Genomic DNA, 13361 nt, shown 5'->3' on the forward strand with positions numbered 1-13361 from the left:
CTATGGCTTTTAAAAAAAATTTTTTACATTTGTATCACTACACCCATCGACCTTGTCCACTACGGTGCTGCAAGCAAAGAATTAGATGTAGTTTACCTTTCTTTTTTTAACAATACCCAGTATTTTGAATTTACGTAGGCTTTCATGGAAACTCTAACCTAGCTGTAAACTTCATAATGATTTATGGGATGTTTAAATAAAATCAGCCTATACACAAAGCCTATGTGGACAAAATGCAATGTTTAACTAAGCAAAGATGAGATGTTTTTCTTCCTTTGGCACTGAATAACAAAAATGGGATGTTTCACTGAGAATTTATGGTGAGACTGAACAGTACCCTAAGCCTATTCTAGTTCTTTATATTCTCTTCCCTGTGTGTGTAAAAGCCTTTCCTGCTCCAAAACACTTAATATTACTCAAGTCTGATTCAAGCCTTCATGAGGTGTTTTTTTTTTTCCATAAGGATAAAGTAGGCTGTGCAAATTGAGCAGAGCAGTTTGAAAAGAGAGTGCTGGTCAATAATATGTTCCCATCTGCCATCTACTGGAGAAAACCCCCTGTTTTGCTTGATGTCTAATAGTACTGGGTAATTATAACATTATTGCATCATTATTATACCACAGAGCTGTTGAATTCTCAAATCTGATCAGCCAGAAGGTGTTGATTCATTTTCTACAACAGCAGTAGTTCCCACTGTAATGTTTATATTAATGTGCTCGTTCTAATATGTTACAACTCTAAAGATATTAATAAATGGATTTAAAAAAATTGTGTAACATGCAAAGTCCTCTGTCTTGAAGACTCTTGAAAACTAACTGTTATAAAGCACATAATAAACCATGTTTTTTTTTTTTTTTTTTTTTTTGTCTTATTTACACCGAGAGCAAAAAATTGAGGCTTGTGAGGTAACCACTGTTTATAGCTGTTATAATTCTGAAGTGACAACAGAAAACAACATTATTTAGCAGATGTTCCACTACATTAGATGTAACTATAAATTGATTTTTAAAAAAGTCTAGTAGGCCATTCATTTATTTTATTTTATTTTTAATGTCAACTTGCTGTGGTTTGGGACGTGCAGTTATTGGAAAAGAATCAGTTTTGGGGTAACAAGTTCCCTAGCTCAACCACCACACCAGCACATAGCTGATTATTTTCCTAGAACAACATACCCCTGCATGGTTTATGCCTTACTTATGACTGAAAATCTTCATAACTGTTAATGACTCATGCTCCTGTATGTGATTCGACATATTCAGTGACTTGTTTTCATACAGCATACCTATTTTTCACTTTTTAACCAAACAAAATAAGGTAACTCATAACTTGTTTTGGTTTTCTTCATGGCACTGTACCCCAGTAAGCCTTATTATTTTGATATTATTCCCTATTTATTAACTGTATTTTGAGGATTGTGTTGTGAATTCTTCTCCCACTATACTAATTCCCCATTCAATATCCGTGTAGCGTTAAGAAACAGAGGAAAAACCGGCTGAACCACCACTCCCACACTGAACAAAACTATTTCCCTTGCAAATTCCTCACGAGTGAAGTTATACCACAATTGTGTCTGATTGGTTGGCGTAGCACTTCCGGCTACGAAATGTTGCATTGTCATTGGTGCGCTGTTTACCTCGGTAACTATGCGAGCGCTCTGATTGGACTGCCGCCTCGTAATCGGAATACATGTAGGTTGTTGCTGTGAGTTTTTTCGTCTTCAATAGGGATGAGTTTACAGTAGCGAACTCGTAGATGATAAATTGTCCGTGTATTCTGAAGACAACCGTGTAAATCATTTCACGCAAATAATGCGAAGGGTTACGCTTTTTGTCAATGGGACCTCCAAAAACGGCAAGGTGAGTTAGCTGTAAATTTCAAGTTCATTCTTAGCGGGCTCTTAGAGTTAGCTTAGCACTTAAACTAGCACTAGCACGTCTGTGTTTGGTTAAGTATACTGAAATGCACCAGCTTTTCTGTCTATATTATGGGTGTGAATACGGTTTAATTTTCCAGTTCGCCCATTTGGGAAAATGATGGGCTATGTCCTGGTTTAAGTAATGGCACCTTTAATGGCTAACTGGCTTAATCACGTGATTGTGATAACCAAGCCTGTTAGCATAATCAACGTGCGTGACTTTTTTCTTTCTAAATGTTTCCAAAATGTCTCCACTGTCCTCCGAATTAAACCAGCTACACGCCTTCCTTACCTACGTACCTTTTTTGTTTTGCCTGTTTTATAGCTGTTAGCTAGCTAGCTAGCTATCTGGGTAACAGGCAAGAGCTCATTTTGTGAAATCTCGGGAGATTTAAATAGACGTTGGCCGAGAGTCACGTTCCCTTAGCAATACATTCCCTGTATATGGATTACTCCTTGACGCATACTTCCGTACTAAATAGTACTCCAGTAGGTAGGTTCCCATAGAGTGTTGAACATTTTTGGAAGGAGTCTCCAGTGTCAGCGCTTTGTAAGAGTCAACTTAGTTTTCCGTCACGTGAAAGTCTTCAGGGTGGAAGGATATGAGTTTTGCTTTTTTTTTTTTTTTTTTTTTTATTTAAACATTTTTTTTACTCTAACCTACAGAGATTAAAGAGAGGATGTTGAGAAAACAAATGTTATATCGTACGTGATAACAGGAATTAATTTGTTTAATTCAACATTTTCTTCTTTAATATAACTTCTTTAAAAGCGATATTGTTGTGGTATAAGACACCAGAGTAAGACACTTCGACAAGCTGTTCTAGGAGAACTTCGGGGTGGTTATAGCAATTCACTTGTCATTGTGCCACATCACGATGATTACAGAACGTCGTTGTTTTGTTTTTGTTGTTTTTTTCTTCTCTCGATAACATCCTGTCGGTACATATAGCACTGTTTTTAAGTAAGTAACTCAATTGGGTTATTTATCAACGTGAAGGTTAAAATTTTACTGGCAGGGATTCTTATTGCATTTGTTTACATTAAAATAACGCTTAGCTATAGATACTTCACGGTGAGAATAGTTTTGGAGGTGTCGTGAGATTTAAGTTTATCTGTGCAGCTCAGAGTGAAGAAAAGCGTTCCCCGTCTTTGATTTTGACTCGGACTTTTCTCTTTTCCACAGGTTGTAGCAGTGTACGGGACTCTGTCTGATCTCTTATCTGTTGCCAGCAATAAACTGGGAATCAGGGCCACGAGTTTGTACAACGGGAAGGGTGGCCTCATCGACGACATCACCCTAATCAGGTAAGAACCTTAGATGTGGAAGATTTCCCAAACTTTACTGTTCTGCTCATAAAGTAAAAAAAAAAAAAAAAAGTCCTTGTTTTTCTTATCTGCTCTACTTCTTTACAGACATGAATGTATGATAAGTTTATAACTAAATATTTGCTACTTTTTGTTTTGGTTATAGAGATGATGATGTGTTATATGTGTCAGAGGGCGATGCCTTCGTCGGTAAGTCGTCATGATTACTCTCTCCTGTTCCCTTTTTTAATCATCTTTCTCCTTTTGTATAAGCTGAAACCATAATGTGTTCACTGAAAGTGATGTCCTAATGTCAAGATGTTCTTGTTTGTGCGTTTGTACATTTCAGATCCTCAAAGTGAGGGGAGGGCTGCTGATGACCGCTCAGGTTCCCACAGCGATTGGCTGACTTTGAATATCGGTGGGCGGCTTTTCACAACTACACGGTACAGAGTTTTTTCCTAACGACATGTAAGGAATGGAGTGGTGTGATGCGACCCAGTGCAAAGCACAGTTGCTGTTACCGGCCCAGAGTTGTTTTAAATAACAGCATGCCCCAAAGTATTGTGTACCTCTTATATTGAGGAATTTCCTCTTGAAAGTAATAAGACACCAAAATGCAGTAGATTTTTTTTTTCTGTGGCAGAATGCACAGCTTTACCTCTTACCATTATGAAGTGCAGACACTGGAGACGCTTTCCAAAAAATGTTTACTTAATATCTCCTTATAGAAAGCTTCACCATATCATTATATCATTTTTTTTATATATATAATTTTAATATATAATATATTTTTTTTTTGTTAAATAACTTTCTCTCTACAAGTTATTATGAACTAGCTGTTACTATAGAATCTATAAAGAATTTGAATGTGTGCATTTATATAAACCTATGATAGAAAATTTATCAACACCTTCTGACCAATCAGATTTTGAGAATTCAGCAGGCTTGTTTGTATAAGATTTCACATAAGCTGGAAAGATAGATGCGTTCAGATAGGGATTAAAGTTGGGACTCAAGGATTTGAGGATGTAAAGCCCAAAGCTCAAAACCAAAACTCTCCTCCATTTTGGATCTGATTCGGTTTTCGGTAATTAGGCCTCAGATATGTCACAATGATGAAATTAAATAAATAAATAGAGAATTGTGTTTGTGTGTCAGTTCCTCCACTGGATAATGTCTACTATATAGTGTTTGAGGTTTATTGTTAATAACCTTATCCGTTTTGCTCACTTTAGGAGTACGCTTGTGAGTAAGGAGCCTGACAGCATGCTGGCGCACATGTTTAGGGGGAACGGTAAGGCTTTCACACGTTTCAGTATAAGTGTCTGTCTTTTATGGAGTTTTCAAATATGAGTTTACACACATACAATCGTCACTGCACTTCCCTCCTCTGCGCCAGTGTAGATGTGTGGGGTAACAAGCGAGATGAGCGAGGCGCTTACCTCATCGATCGCAGTCCCGAGTACTTTGAGCCCATCCTGAACTACCTACGACACGGCCAGCTTATCGTCAACGAAGGAATTAACTTACTAGGTACGTGTGTGTTATCGATCAGGTCACTGTGTACACAATATAATACTGAATGAAGTCATAAAGCCATTTTTGTTGGCTGTCAAAATACCAGCATTTTGGCTTCGATACCAAAACGGTATCAACCTTCTGAATATTTATTGCACAGAAAAATCTTCAGCCTTTTTTAATCTTTTTTTTTTTTAAATTTATTTATTTTTATTTTTTTTACACTATACAAAAACATTTCAGTGCAAATGAATAACTAGGAGCTAAACTATGATTTAACTTCTCATGACTTTCACTGTAAGTATAAGGCCACTTATATGCTGCTACAGTAAAAAAAACCTTTTTTATGATTCGAACATCAATATTTATGCAAGCCGCTTTAAAATTAGGTGGCACATTTGCTAAGACCAATCAGTTTGCGTAGGCATTTAGTCTCCGTGAATTGTTCAATCATGAAGAAGTACATATGGTATCACAAGAAGCAGAACACACCCCATATTAAGATGTGTTGGAAGTTGAGTATTTGAGTAAAAAAGTAGAAATTAGCTGCTTCTTTTTTTTTTAACCAGAGGCCAAAAAATGGAATTTGTGCCTGTTTTTGCGGTCCCCGTGTTCAGTATTGAATTTATTTGTATTGGTTAATGACTCATGAAAGTAGACACTCAGGGCTTTGCAGTTTTTCCACAAGTATTTCTATTTTTTCCTAGCCTACTAGGTTTAAATGTTCTAATTTAATTGTGACAGTTGTATACGGCTTTTTACCACCAAAAACTTTAGTTCTGTTGTCTGTTTTCTCTCTATATGAGTGTTATTGTGGAGAGGTGTGAATTGTTTGCCCAGCAGGGGGCTCACACCCCTCCCGTTTCCCATCCCCCTGCTCACCAGCAGTTAAACACAGAGTCACGATACTCTACACACAGAAACCCAACAGCATCCTGGCGTTCTTATAATATAATTCACTTGTTTATACCGATTGAAAAAACTTTGCCAGGTTAAGAAGTAGAGTTAAGGGTATACCTCAGGGGAAGGATGCTCTCTATCATTTGTGGGGTTTGAATTTTCTGGTCACTAGTACAGAGCAGGATCTACAGGAACTGGTCAGTCATATAGTCATGTAAATGGTGGTGTTGATGCATTGAGTGTTTGTTTTTTGTTTTGTTAATTCTGAATGTGTGTGTGTGTGTGGCAGGTGTACTGGAAGAAGCTCGTTTCTTTGGAATCGAGCAACTTGCTGAGCAGATAGAAGTTGCCATTAAGGTAAAGACACGATCTGGTTGCCCGAGAGTCTTGTCAGTTCCTCTCTGTGTGTTTTTATGAGTTTAACATCCTCACAGAACTCCCATCCACCCGAGGACCACTCGCCCATCTCCCGGAAAGAGTTTGTACGGTTTCTGCTCGCCACGCCGACCAAGTCAGAGCTGCGCTGTCAGGTACAGGCATTTCCACCAGGCTGTGTGTTTGTAACCACCTTAGAAAGAGAGAGTTGTCTAAGCTGCCTCTCCATCTCTCATGTACACCCAGGGGCTGAATTTCAGTGGGGCAGACCTGTCTCGGCTGGACCTGCGCTACATCAATTTCAAGATGGCCAACTTGAGCCGCTGCAACCTCACCTGCGCCAACCTGTGCTGCTCGAACCTGGAGAGGGCCGACCTCTCTGGGGCCAACCTGGATGTATGTATCTCGCTTTAGTGTATCTTAGCCTTAAAACCACACCCTGTTCATTATAATTATTTCTTCTTCTTTCTTTTTTTTCTTAGATGAGCTGGGACAATTTATGAATAATCATTGAGCATGTCTATAACAGCACACCAAGTGCTTGTGCCTTAAGCCAAATGTTTCTGATGTTACTATAAAGGTGCAATAGTCTTTTTTTATTTTTTATTTTTATTTATTTATTTTTTAAATTTATTTCTTGGTTGTACAAATAACAGTGGAAGATAAAACTGTGAATTAAGTCGTGGTCTTAGCAAAAGTGTTTTAAGTCGCTGAATTCTAGTCCATAATTCTTGTTTTTTGTTCGGATACGCCTCCTGTCAGTCAATTTATCGAGACTATATGGGCCACCGTAGATCCTGTGGGAGGAGCTTCATGAATATGGACGGGAACCATTCAAATATCATACCGACTGTTAGAGACCCAATCTTAGTTGGGGGTGCTAATCTTACCTAATGCTCCTTTTTAATGGAAAACCTTCACAATGTAATTTATGAGCATGTTGCATAGGGTTATTCTGTGTATCATGGGTACCCTATAGCCACTCGGCTTTATTGTTGCGTCCATGAGTCAGTGTTTATTCTTCTTCAGTTTAGTGAATTGAAGTCTAATTGCTGGATTTCGGTTGTTGTTACACACTCTACACTCTCATTGTTCCCGTTTGATCCATGTACTGTCTTAAATTGCTTGAATGTGCAATGTATTTTTCAGGGTGCAAACCTGCAGGGCGTTAAGATGCTGTGTTCTAATGCCGAGGGCGCATCACTGAGAGGCTGTAACTTCGAAGACCCATCAGGACTCAAAGCCAACCTGGAGGGTATATACATTTTTACAGCATGTACCTTTTCTTTCAATCTGAGCTTGACATTATTTTTTATTTGTGTGTGCTGAGTCCTGGCCTGTTAATGTGTTCGAAGTGTTTTGGGCCAAAATGTTAAGGTTGAGTCATTCCCAATTATTCCCAAATCTGATCAAACTCTAGTAAATACTGTACTCAGGAAATACTGCAGAACATGATCATGTCTACATGCTCTGGTTGCCTACATACTTAATTAATATCTCTACAAAAAATGGTGCTTTCATGGATATATTGATGCCCGGGCGTGCTGTTATGGGAATATACCCCCGAAGACAGTGCTGTCGTATAACCAGTCTGATATTAAGTGTCATAATTTAGTCTGTATGTGGTAGGTGCCAATCTGAAGGGTGTGGATATGGAGGGCAGTCAGATGACTGGGATAAACCTGCGTGTGGCTACGCTGAAGAACGCCAAGCTGAAGAATTGTAATCTGCGAGGAGCAACTCTGGCGGGCACTGATCTAGAGGTGAGCCTGTAATGGTAAAATGTGGGGAGAAGTCAATACAGTTTGCAAAATTAAAATACAGATAAAGATGTAAAAGTTGTGATTGCGTATGTATTCACCCGCAATGCTGTGAAACTAGAGGGCAACAGATTGATATCGGTAAAAATCCACACAGATGGGTGTTCTCAGTTGCGTCCTCTGTCATTATACAGCACGAGAGCGGCCTCTAGAGGTGCTGACGCATTTTGTTGTTATTTGAAGTGTTTTTTGATCCGTTTTGGACGTCTCTTTTTATTTGTTATTTGGAGTGCTACTTTTTGGTACAGTTAGGATGTATATGTTTTGTTTACTGTAATATTTATTAATAGTTAATGTATAAATATTTCATTTTTAGAAAGTACAGTACATTTTCATGGTACAGTCAGTACTGTTTATTTTTGTAATAAAGCTCAGCAATATTTTGCTCTGGGTGTTATGCTTTCATTCAGCATAATTTTTTAAAAAAAACTATCGGTTGATTTAATCGGTTAACGGCAGGTAGCGCCCAGCTTAACATTGGTAAAATCCACTATCATTCGACGTCCATGTGAAGCCCCTAAATTAGTTCTGTTGCAACCAATTATCTAGCTAATTCCCTCTTTACTCATTCACTACGTTACATATGTGAATACTTATGCAAGCCACTGTATATATTTATAGAAAAAGATGTAATTTTATATCTTATAATGTATTCCTTTAACACCTATTTGTTGTTAACTTATTCTAGAGTAATAAATTCAACAAACTAAGTGAGGTTGTTTAATCGTGTAACATAACAGTTCTTAGTTAACACTCTTTGTACTGTAGGTGTTTAGTATTTTTGTTATCCACGCTTCCTTAAAACGGTATTAAAATCTGGTTCATGGCTTATGGGATTATCTACTTGAATAGTAGCTTCATATTTTATTAATTGCCCATCCTTATTTTTTCTCCATATTCAGAACTGTGATTTATCCGGCTGTGACCTCCAAGAAGCCAACCTCCGTGGCTCAAACGTAAAGGGAGCCATCTTCGAGGAGATGTTGACGCCGCTGCACATGTCTCAGAGCGTGAGATAACCAATCACGAGGCTCCTGCCCGAGCAGCCTATCGCAGCCGCTCCCTTACGAGTGTTAAACGCCCCCATCGGACCTGTATGCAATATCGGCAATCCGTGTCCTCACCCCACAGCTTTACTCTCTTGCACTAGTGCACATGCAGGATGCAGGGTGTTTATATTAGGATTACCAGTACACATATGTAATTGTCCATCTTGACCGATTTGTTATACCAAACCTAGTTTATGTATGTGTTAATTTATGTTTATGTTGGATCTAATCCACAATAAGTGTTGACTTCCTGTATCAGCGATGATGTTCTGCTGAATTATCCTGTTTAGTCTGGAGGCTTAAATGATATCTGGGGGTGCGGCTGAAGATTAGTGAATGTATCCGTTTCTGATCACCAAATGTGGAAGTCGCGATGGTGAACACAACCAAATATGTGTTATGTTTGAGTGTATTACTCAGCTCCTTAAGTGTAAAGTGGTTTCTTCAGTCTCGGCGACATCCAATGGGTTTTTCCAGGCCGACACACAAATATGAAGAAGTTTCTGCTTTGGTACTTAGTGGAATTGCTAGAGTTTGACTCTGAAATCTGAAGGAGGAGCCATTTTTAAAGCTCTTCTGCTTTTCTTTAGCAATTCCGTACCATATCATATATATTTATATATATGCATGCTTAAAAAGACAAACGTATTGCTACCTATATCCCATATATAACAGGTGATAAGCTTATTGAACTATTTTAAAGTTAGGTATAAAATTACATATGCAATGTAAATGTATGTTTCTTAGCTCCTTGTGTGCGCTGTTCAAACGGAAACAGGATTTTTCTTTCGCTTACCGATTTTTATTTCAGATCTACCTCCCATAACAAAACTGACTTTTGCTCTCGTCAATCCTGTGGATTTCTTTCAGATCCTCATGAGAAGGCTCGAATACCCTGCTGAAATAAACAACCACGGAAATTTGAATGGTTTCCTCTACAAATACCATTACAAACTATCAGAGAACCATTAAAACCATTATCATTATTGGTCTTCAATGGTATCCACCGGACATAACATGTCACCAATAGAAAGCAACAAATTATCAGTAGAATTCCCATTAAAACCATTACAATTCCCATTAAAACCATTACAAATTCTATGAGGGTTTCTATTGGTATTCTATTTTTTTTTATCTTTTTCAGCAGGGTAGATAGAAATAAGGATGCTGAATGAAAGACGGTTTACCAAAATGCAGTCGTGCCTAAAAAAAAAAAAAAAAAAGATTGTGTAGTGATGCAACCAGTAGCAAGATCACACTGGTTTGAATGCATTCATTATTCGTAATTCATTATTGTGTGATTGTTTGTCATCAGACATCTCATGATTCCTTATTGTTGTGACATTTTTTGAAAGTTGTTTGACACCAAAAAGGGTTAAAAGGGTGCTTTACTTCATCTAGTGCTTCCCTATGCATTAGTGTGTGTATGTATGTATGTATGTATGTATAGTGTGTATATATAATATACACACACACAAGCTGTCGTTCCCTACTTAGCACTTTTGTGTATAGCGTATTTGTTGTAGTACATAAGTCACCATTTCTCGTGTCGTCTGTATCATTAATATCGACCCAGATTAATGCTGCATGGTCAAACACTTGACTGGTTCAGTTGGAAATAATTTCTGACTAACAATATGCTGTTATTTCTCTTAGATGTAATCGGAGGTACTCATTAAATGAAGGCAATCCGAAGCACACTTTTCAGTGCGATTCTCTGATTATCAGACCCTCACTGAAAGGGCACAGGCTATTTATTTATGTATGTAAGCAGGCTGTATTTACGTAAGGTGTAATCGAAGAGGATTCGTCTCCTCTCCACTCACTGTTACGGAAGTGTATTTCCATAAACAGACTGTTATAAACAAATCAAGTTGTTCTGCGTGGTTGATTTTTGTTGTTGCATTTATTTCACATAGTACAAATGTCGCGAAAGAGCTGGAGACGCTGTAGCACTATAGCACGCTGACCTATTCAGGAAATGTTTTCGCAAAATTTATGGATATTCTGTTGTCAGAGTGAAAGAGACTTGAGACAACAAATGTGAGCCCAGGACTATCTGTGTCCTGATTGTGTGCATGTGTTGCTTCCCAAGCACCATAACTCTACCTGCTGAAGTAGGAGGAGTTTGGAGGTCTCCCAAAATTTTTGGATTGAGTAACCTCTGTAACTGTAAAATAAATACCACACCCCGTCAGTACAGAATTATTTTATCAACTTGATTTATTATTCCATTTATAATTTAATTCAAGTAGTAGGTTTATGATTTTAACTTACGATTTAATAATATTCCGACTATTAATTGGCGCTTTTGAGGTTTTATTCCTGATCTTTACACTAATGTAATCTATTCGAATTAATTTGACGTTATTTATAGCCCTACTCGTTTATCAGTTATTGAGCTTTGTGATCAGTAAAACAGGCTAATAATGTATAACTAATCAATAAAGGAAAAAATAACTTTGAAATGACTTTGATCCCACTTTGAGAACCACTATTTTAAGCTTTAGTGGACACACAGAGAGCAAACTTTCACTTACTGGCTACCCAGGCACCAAAACAGCAGTGTGTGCCAATACTTTAATCTTTAGCTTAGCTTTTGAAAGCAGAAGTGGCACTTAGAGCTCACTAAATCCCCTTTCTCATCTTTTTAATACGCACGCATGGCGATTTTCCGACTTAACAGATTAATGTTAAGTGGTAAAGATGCTCAGCATCATTCTGCTTTTAGTCTCCTGCAGTGCAAGGTTGGACAAAGGTAAGTAAAGTGTTTGTGTGAGAGAGATAGAAAGGGGGTGGGGTGGGGGGAGTGCTATAAAAGGCCTGCTGTTGAGAGAAAATGCATCAGACTGTAGAGATCAACATTGTGAAGAGCAGAAGAACTGTCTGCAGGGCGACTGATCAAGGAAGGTACATGCAAGCTGTGGAACATATAACTATATAATATATACGTATTTTCAAACTGGTGTTTGGTTTTCCGTGAGCATAAAGATTTTCAGAGAGGCAGCAGACAAGTGCTGTGTGTAATGGAATGGCTGAGCAGTTACCTGAGTGAATGTAACTCGGTTGGATTAAATGGTGAGAGAGTGAGAGAAAGACAGAAACAGATTAAGGCAGAAAGAGAGGAACAGAAGCAAAGAGAGAGGAAGAAATGAGTCCATGTGGGTTTCCTCTGGGTGCTCTGGTTTCCACCTACCTTCTGGTAAGATACCACTGTTGAAGTGTGAATGTCTTGCGATATCCTTGTATTCCATCCAGAGTGTGTTCCCAGTATCGGCTCCAGATCCATCGCAACCCTGACCAAGATAAAGCTCTTAGTGAAGAAGAATAAATGAATGTTGTACTATACCATACTCACCTCACAGCGTGTGAATCCAGGACTTACTGCACAACTTTTATTAGATAATACTATTTACATGCTTAAGGTAAGTATGGATGCTGTCTTTGTTTTCCTGTTTCTTTAGGATGTGTGTGAAGCGAGCACTCTGGTGGATGGTGGTGTGTGTTGTGGTGCTGCAGGTGAGCTCTCAGCACTGGTCTCATGGCCTTAATCCTGGAGGAAAGCGTGCAGCGTTGCAGGAGGTAACGGCCACTAAAGTAAACAATGTCTAAACTCAATGATATTGTTCTGCTAAGCTGAGCTACCAAACCTATACACTTTATTCGTTTTAAATGTGTGTTTGACTGACTTTTTTTTCCCCCCTCCCGAGACTGTTGAAGAAATGCCGAGGACCTCCGGCTACGTGTGTGATTACGTAGATGTTTCACCTCGGAATAAACTCTACAGGCTGAAAGATCTGCTGGTGCACAGCTCATAATTTTCTTTTTGCTCGTAAGCCAACAAATTGAAGGCAGTGTCTTGATGTTTATCTTTTGTCTTCTCTTATAGACCAGTGTTGCTGAGCGAGAAATTGGACAGTAAGACAAATAACAAAACTGATCAAGAGCTTCAATAAAATGCTTTGCCTTTATTTCGTGTGGGTTTATTTTTTTATTACCGAAACACTTTCGCTTTTTTTTTTTTAACGTACTGCTTTTATGTTGCACATTGTTATTCTCACAATTTATTAGGAATACAGTATTAATAAAATGTGTTATAATTAAGTAATACCACACACACAAGAGTGCTGCTCAGCACGGCTGGGATTTTGCCGCAGGTAATCCAGGCGGGTGTGAGCACTGGGTATCCATAGGACCCCTTTAAAAAAGTTTTTATTCTCATGCAGGTGGTTGCAGACAGTCATTTATTTCTCATGCATATGTCGTATTCATCCTAATCCTCACTCTATCTCCATCAGCATCCCTATCCTCACTCCATCCCTATCCCCGACCTTATCCTCATCTTCAACCCCATCTCCATCCCTTTCCTCATCAACAGCATCTTCATTTTTGTTCTCATCTCCAAAATGGCCTTTTCTGATCATACTGTATGTGACGTGAATCAAGATTCCAAGCAGCTAAAAATGTTCACGT

At 38.4% G+C, this 13361-nt stretch overlaps 2 protein-coding genes across 2 annotated transcripts; both read left to right on the top strand.

The window, feature by feature from the left end:
- Nucleotides 1-1667: 1667 nt before the first annotated feature.
- kctd9a (potassium channel tetramerization domain containing 9a) lies at nucleotides 1668-10757 on the top strand. The gene is made up of 12 exons (XM_017468371.1): nucleotides 1668-1856; nucleotides 3102-3223; nucleotides 3390-3433; nucleotides 3573-3669; nucleotides 4462-4520; nucleotides 4631-4759; nucleotides 5934-6001; nucleotides 6079-6174; nucleotides 6266-6415; nucleotides 7169-7274; nucleotides 7649-7782; nucleotides 8742-10757. The coding sequence occupies exons 1-12, from the start codon at nucleotides 1809-1811 to the stop codon at nucleotides 8856-8858; spliced, it is 1170 nt and encodes a 389-aa protein (XP_017323860.1). The 5' UTR covers nucleotides 1668-1808; the 3' UTR covers nucleotides 8859-10757.
- A 120-nt stretch (nucleotides 10758-10877) lies between these two features.
- LOC108265734 (progonadoliberin-1) lies at nucleotides 10878-12859 on the top strand. Its single transcript, XM_017468372.3, has 4 exons — nucleotides 10878-11798; nucleotides 12353-12470; nucleotides 12599-12691; nucleotides 12778-12859. The coding sequence occupies exons 1-4, from the start codon at nucleotides 11728-11730 to the stop codon at nucleotides 12808-12810; spliced, it is 315 nt and encodes a 104-aa protein (XP_017323861.3). The 5' UTR covers nucleotides 10878-11727; the 3' UTR covers nucleotides 12811-12859.
- The last annotated feature ends 502 nt before the right edge of the window (nucleotides 12860-13361 follow it).

The sequence above is a fragment of the Ictalurus punctatus genome, chromosome 5, assembly GCF_001660625.3.
Source record: "Ictalurus punctatus breed USDA103 chromosome 5, Coco_2.0, whole genome shotgun sequence".
In the NCBI taxonomy this organism is placed as follows: Eukaryota; Metazoa; Chordata; class Actinopteri; order Siluriformes; family Ictaluridae; genus Ictalurus; species Ictalurus punctatus.

Excerpts from the sequence above, each read along its gene's own strand:
- LOC108265734 (XM_017468372.3), top strand. The coding sequence starts at position 11,728 with ATGCATCAGACTGTAGAGATCAACATTGTGAAGAGCAGAAGAACTGTC. Across the intron at positions 11,799-12,352 it reads AGGGCGACTGATCAAGGAAG|GATGTGTGTGAAGCGAGCAC; the intron begins GTACATGCAAGC and ends CTGTTTCTTTAG. Across the intron at positions 12,692-12,777 it reads ACAGGCTGAAAGATCTGCTG|ACCAGTGTTGCTGAGCGAGA; the intron begins GTGCACAGCTCA and ends CTTCTCTTATAG.
- kctd9a (XM_017468371.1), top strand. The coding sequence starts at position 1,809 with ATGCGAAGGGTTACGCTTTTTGTCAATGGGACCTCCAAAAACGGCAAG. Across the intron at positions 1,857-3,101 it reads GGACCTCCAAAAACGGCAAG|GTTGTAGCAGTGTACGGGAC; the intron begins GTGAGTTAGCTG and ends TCTTTTCCACAG. Across the intron at positions 3,670-4,461 it reads CGGCTTTTCACAACTACACG|GAGTACGCTTGTGAGTAAGG; the intron begins GTACAGAGTTTT and ends TGCTCACTTTAG.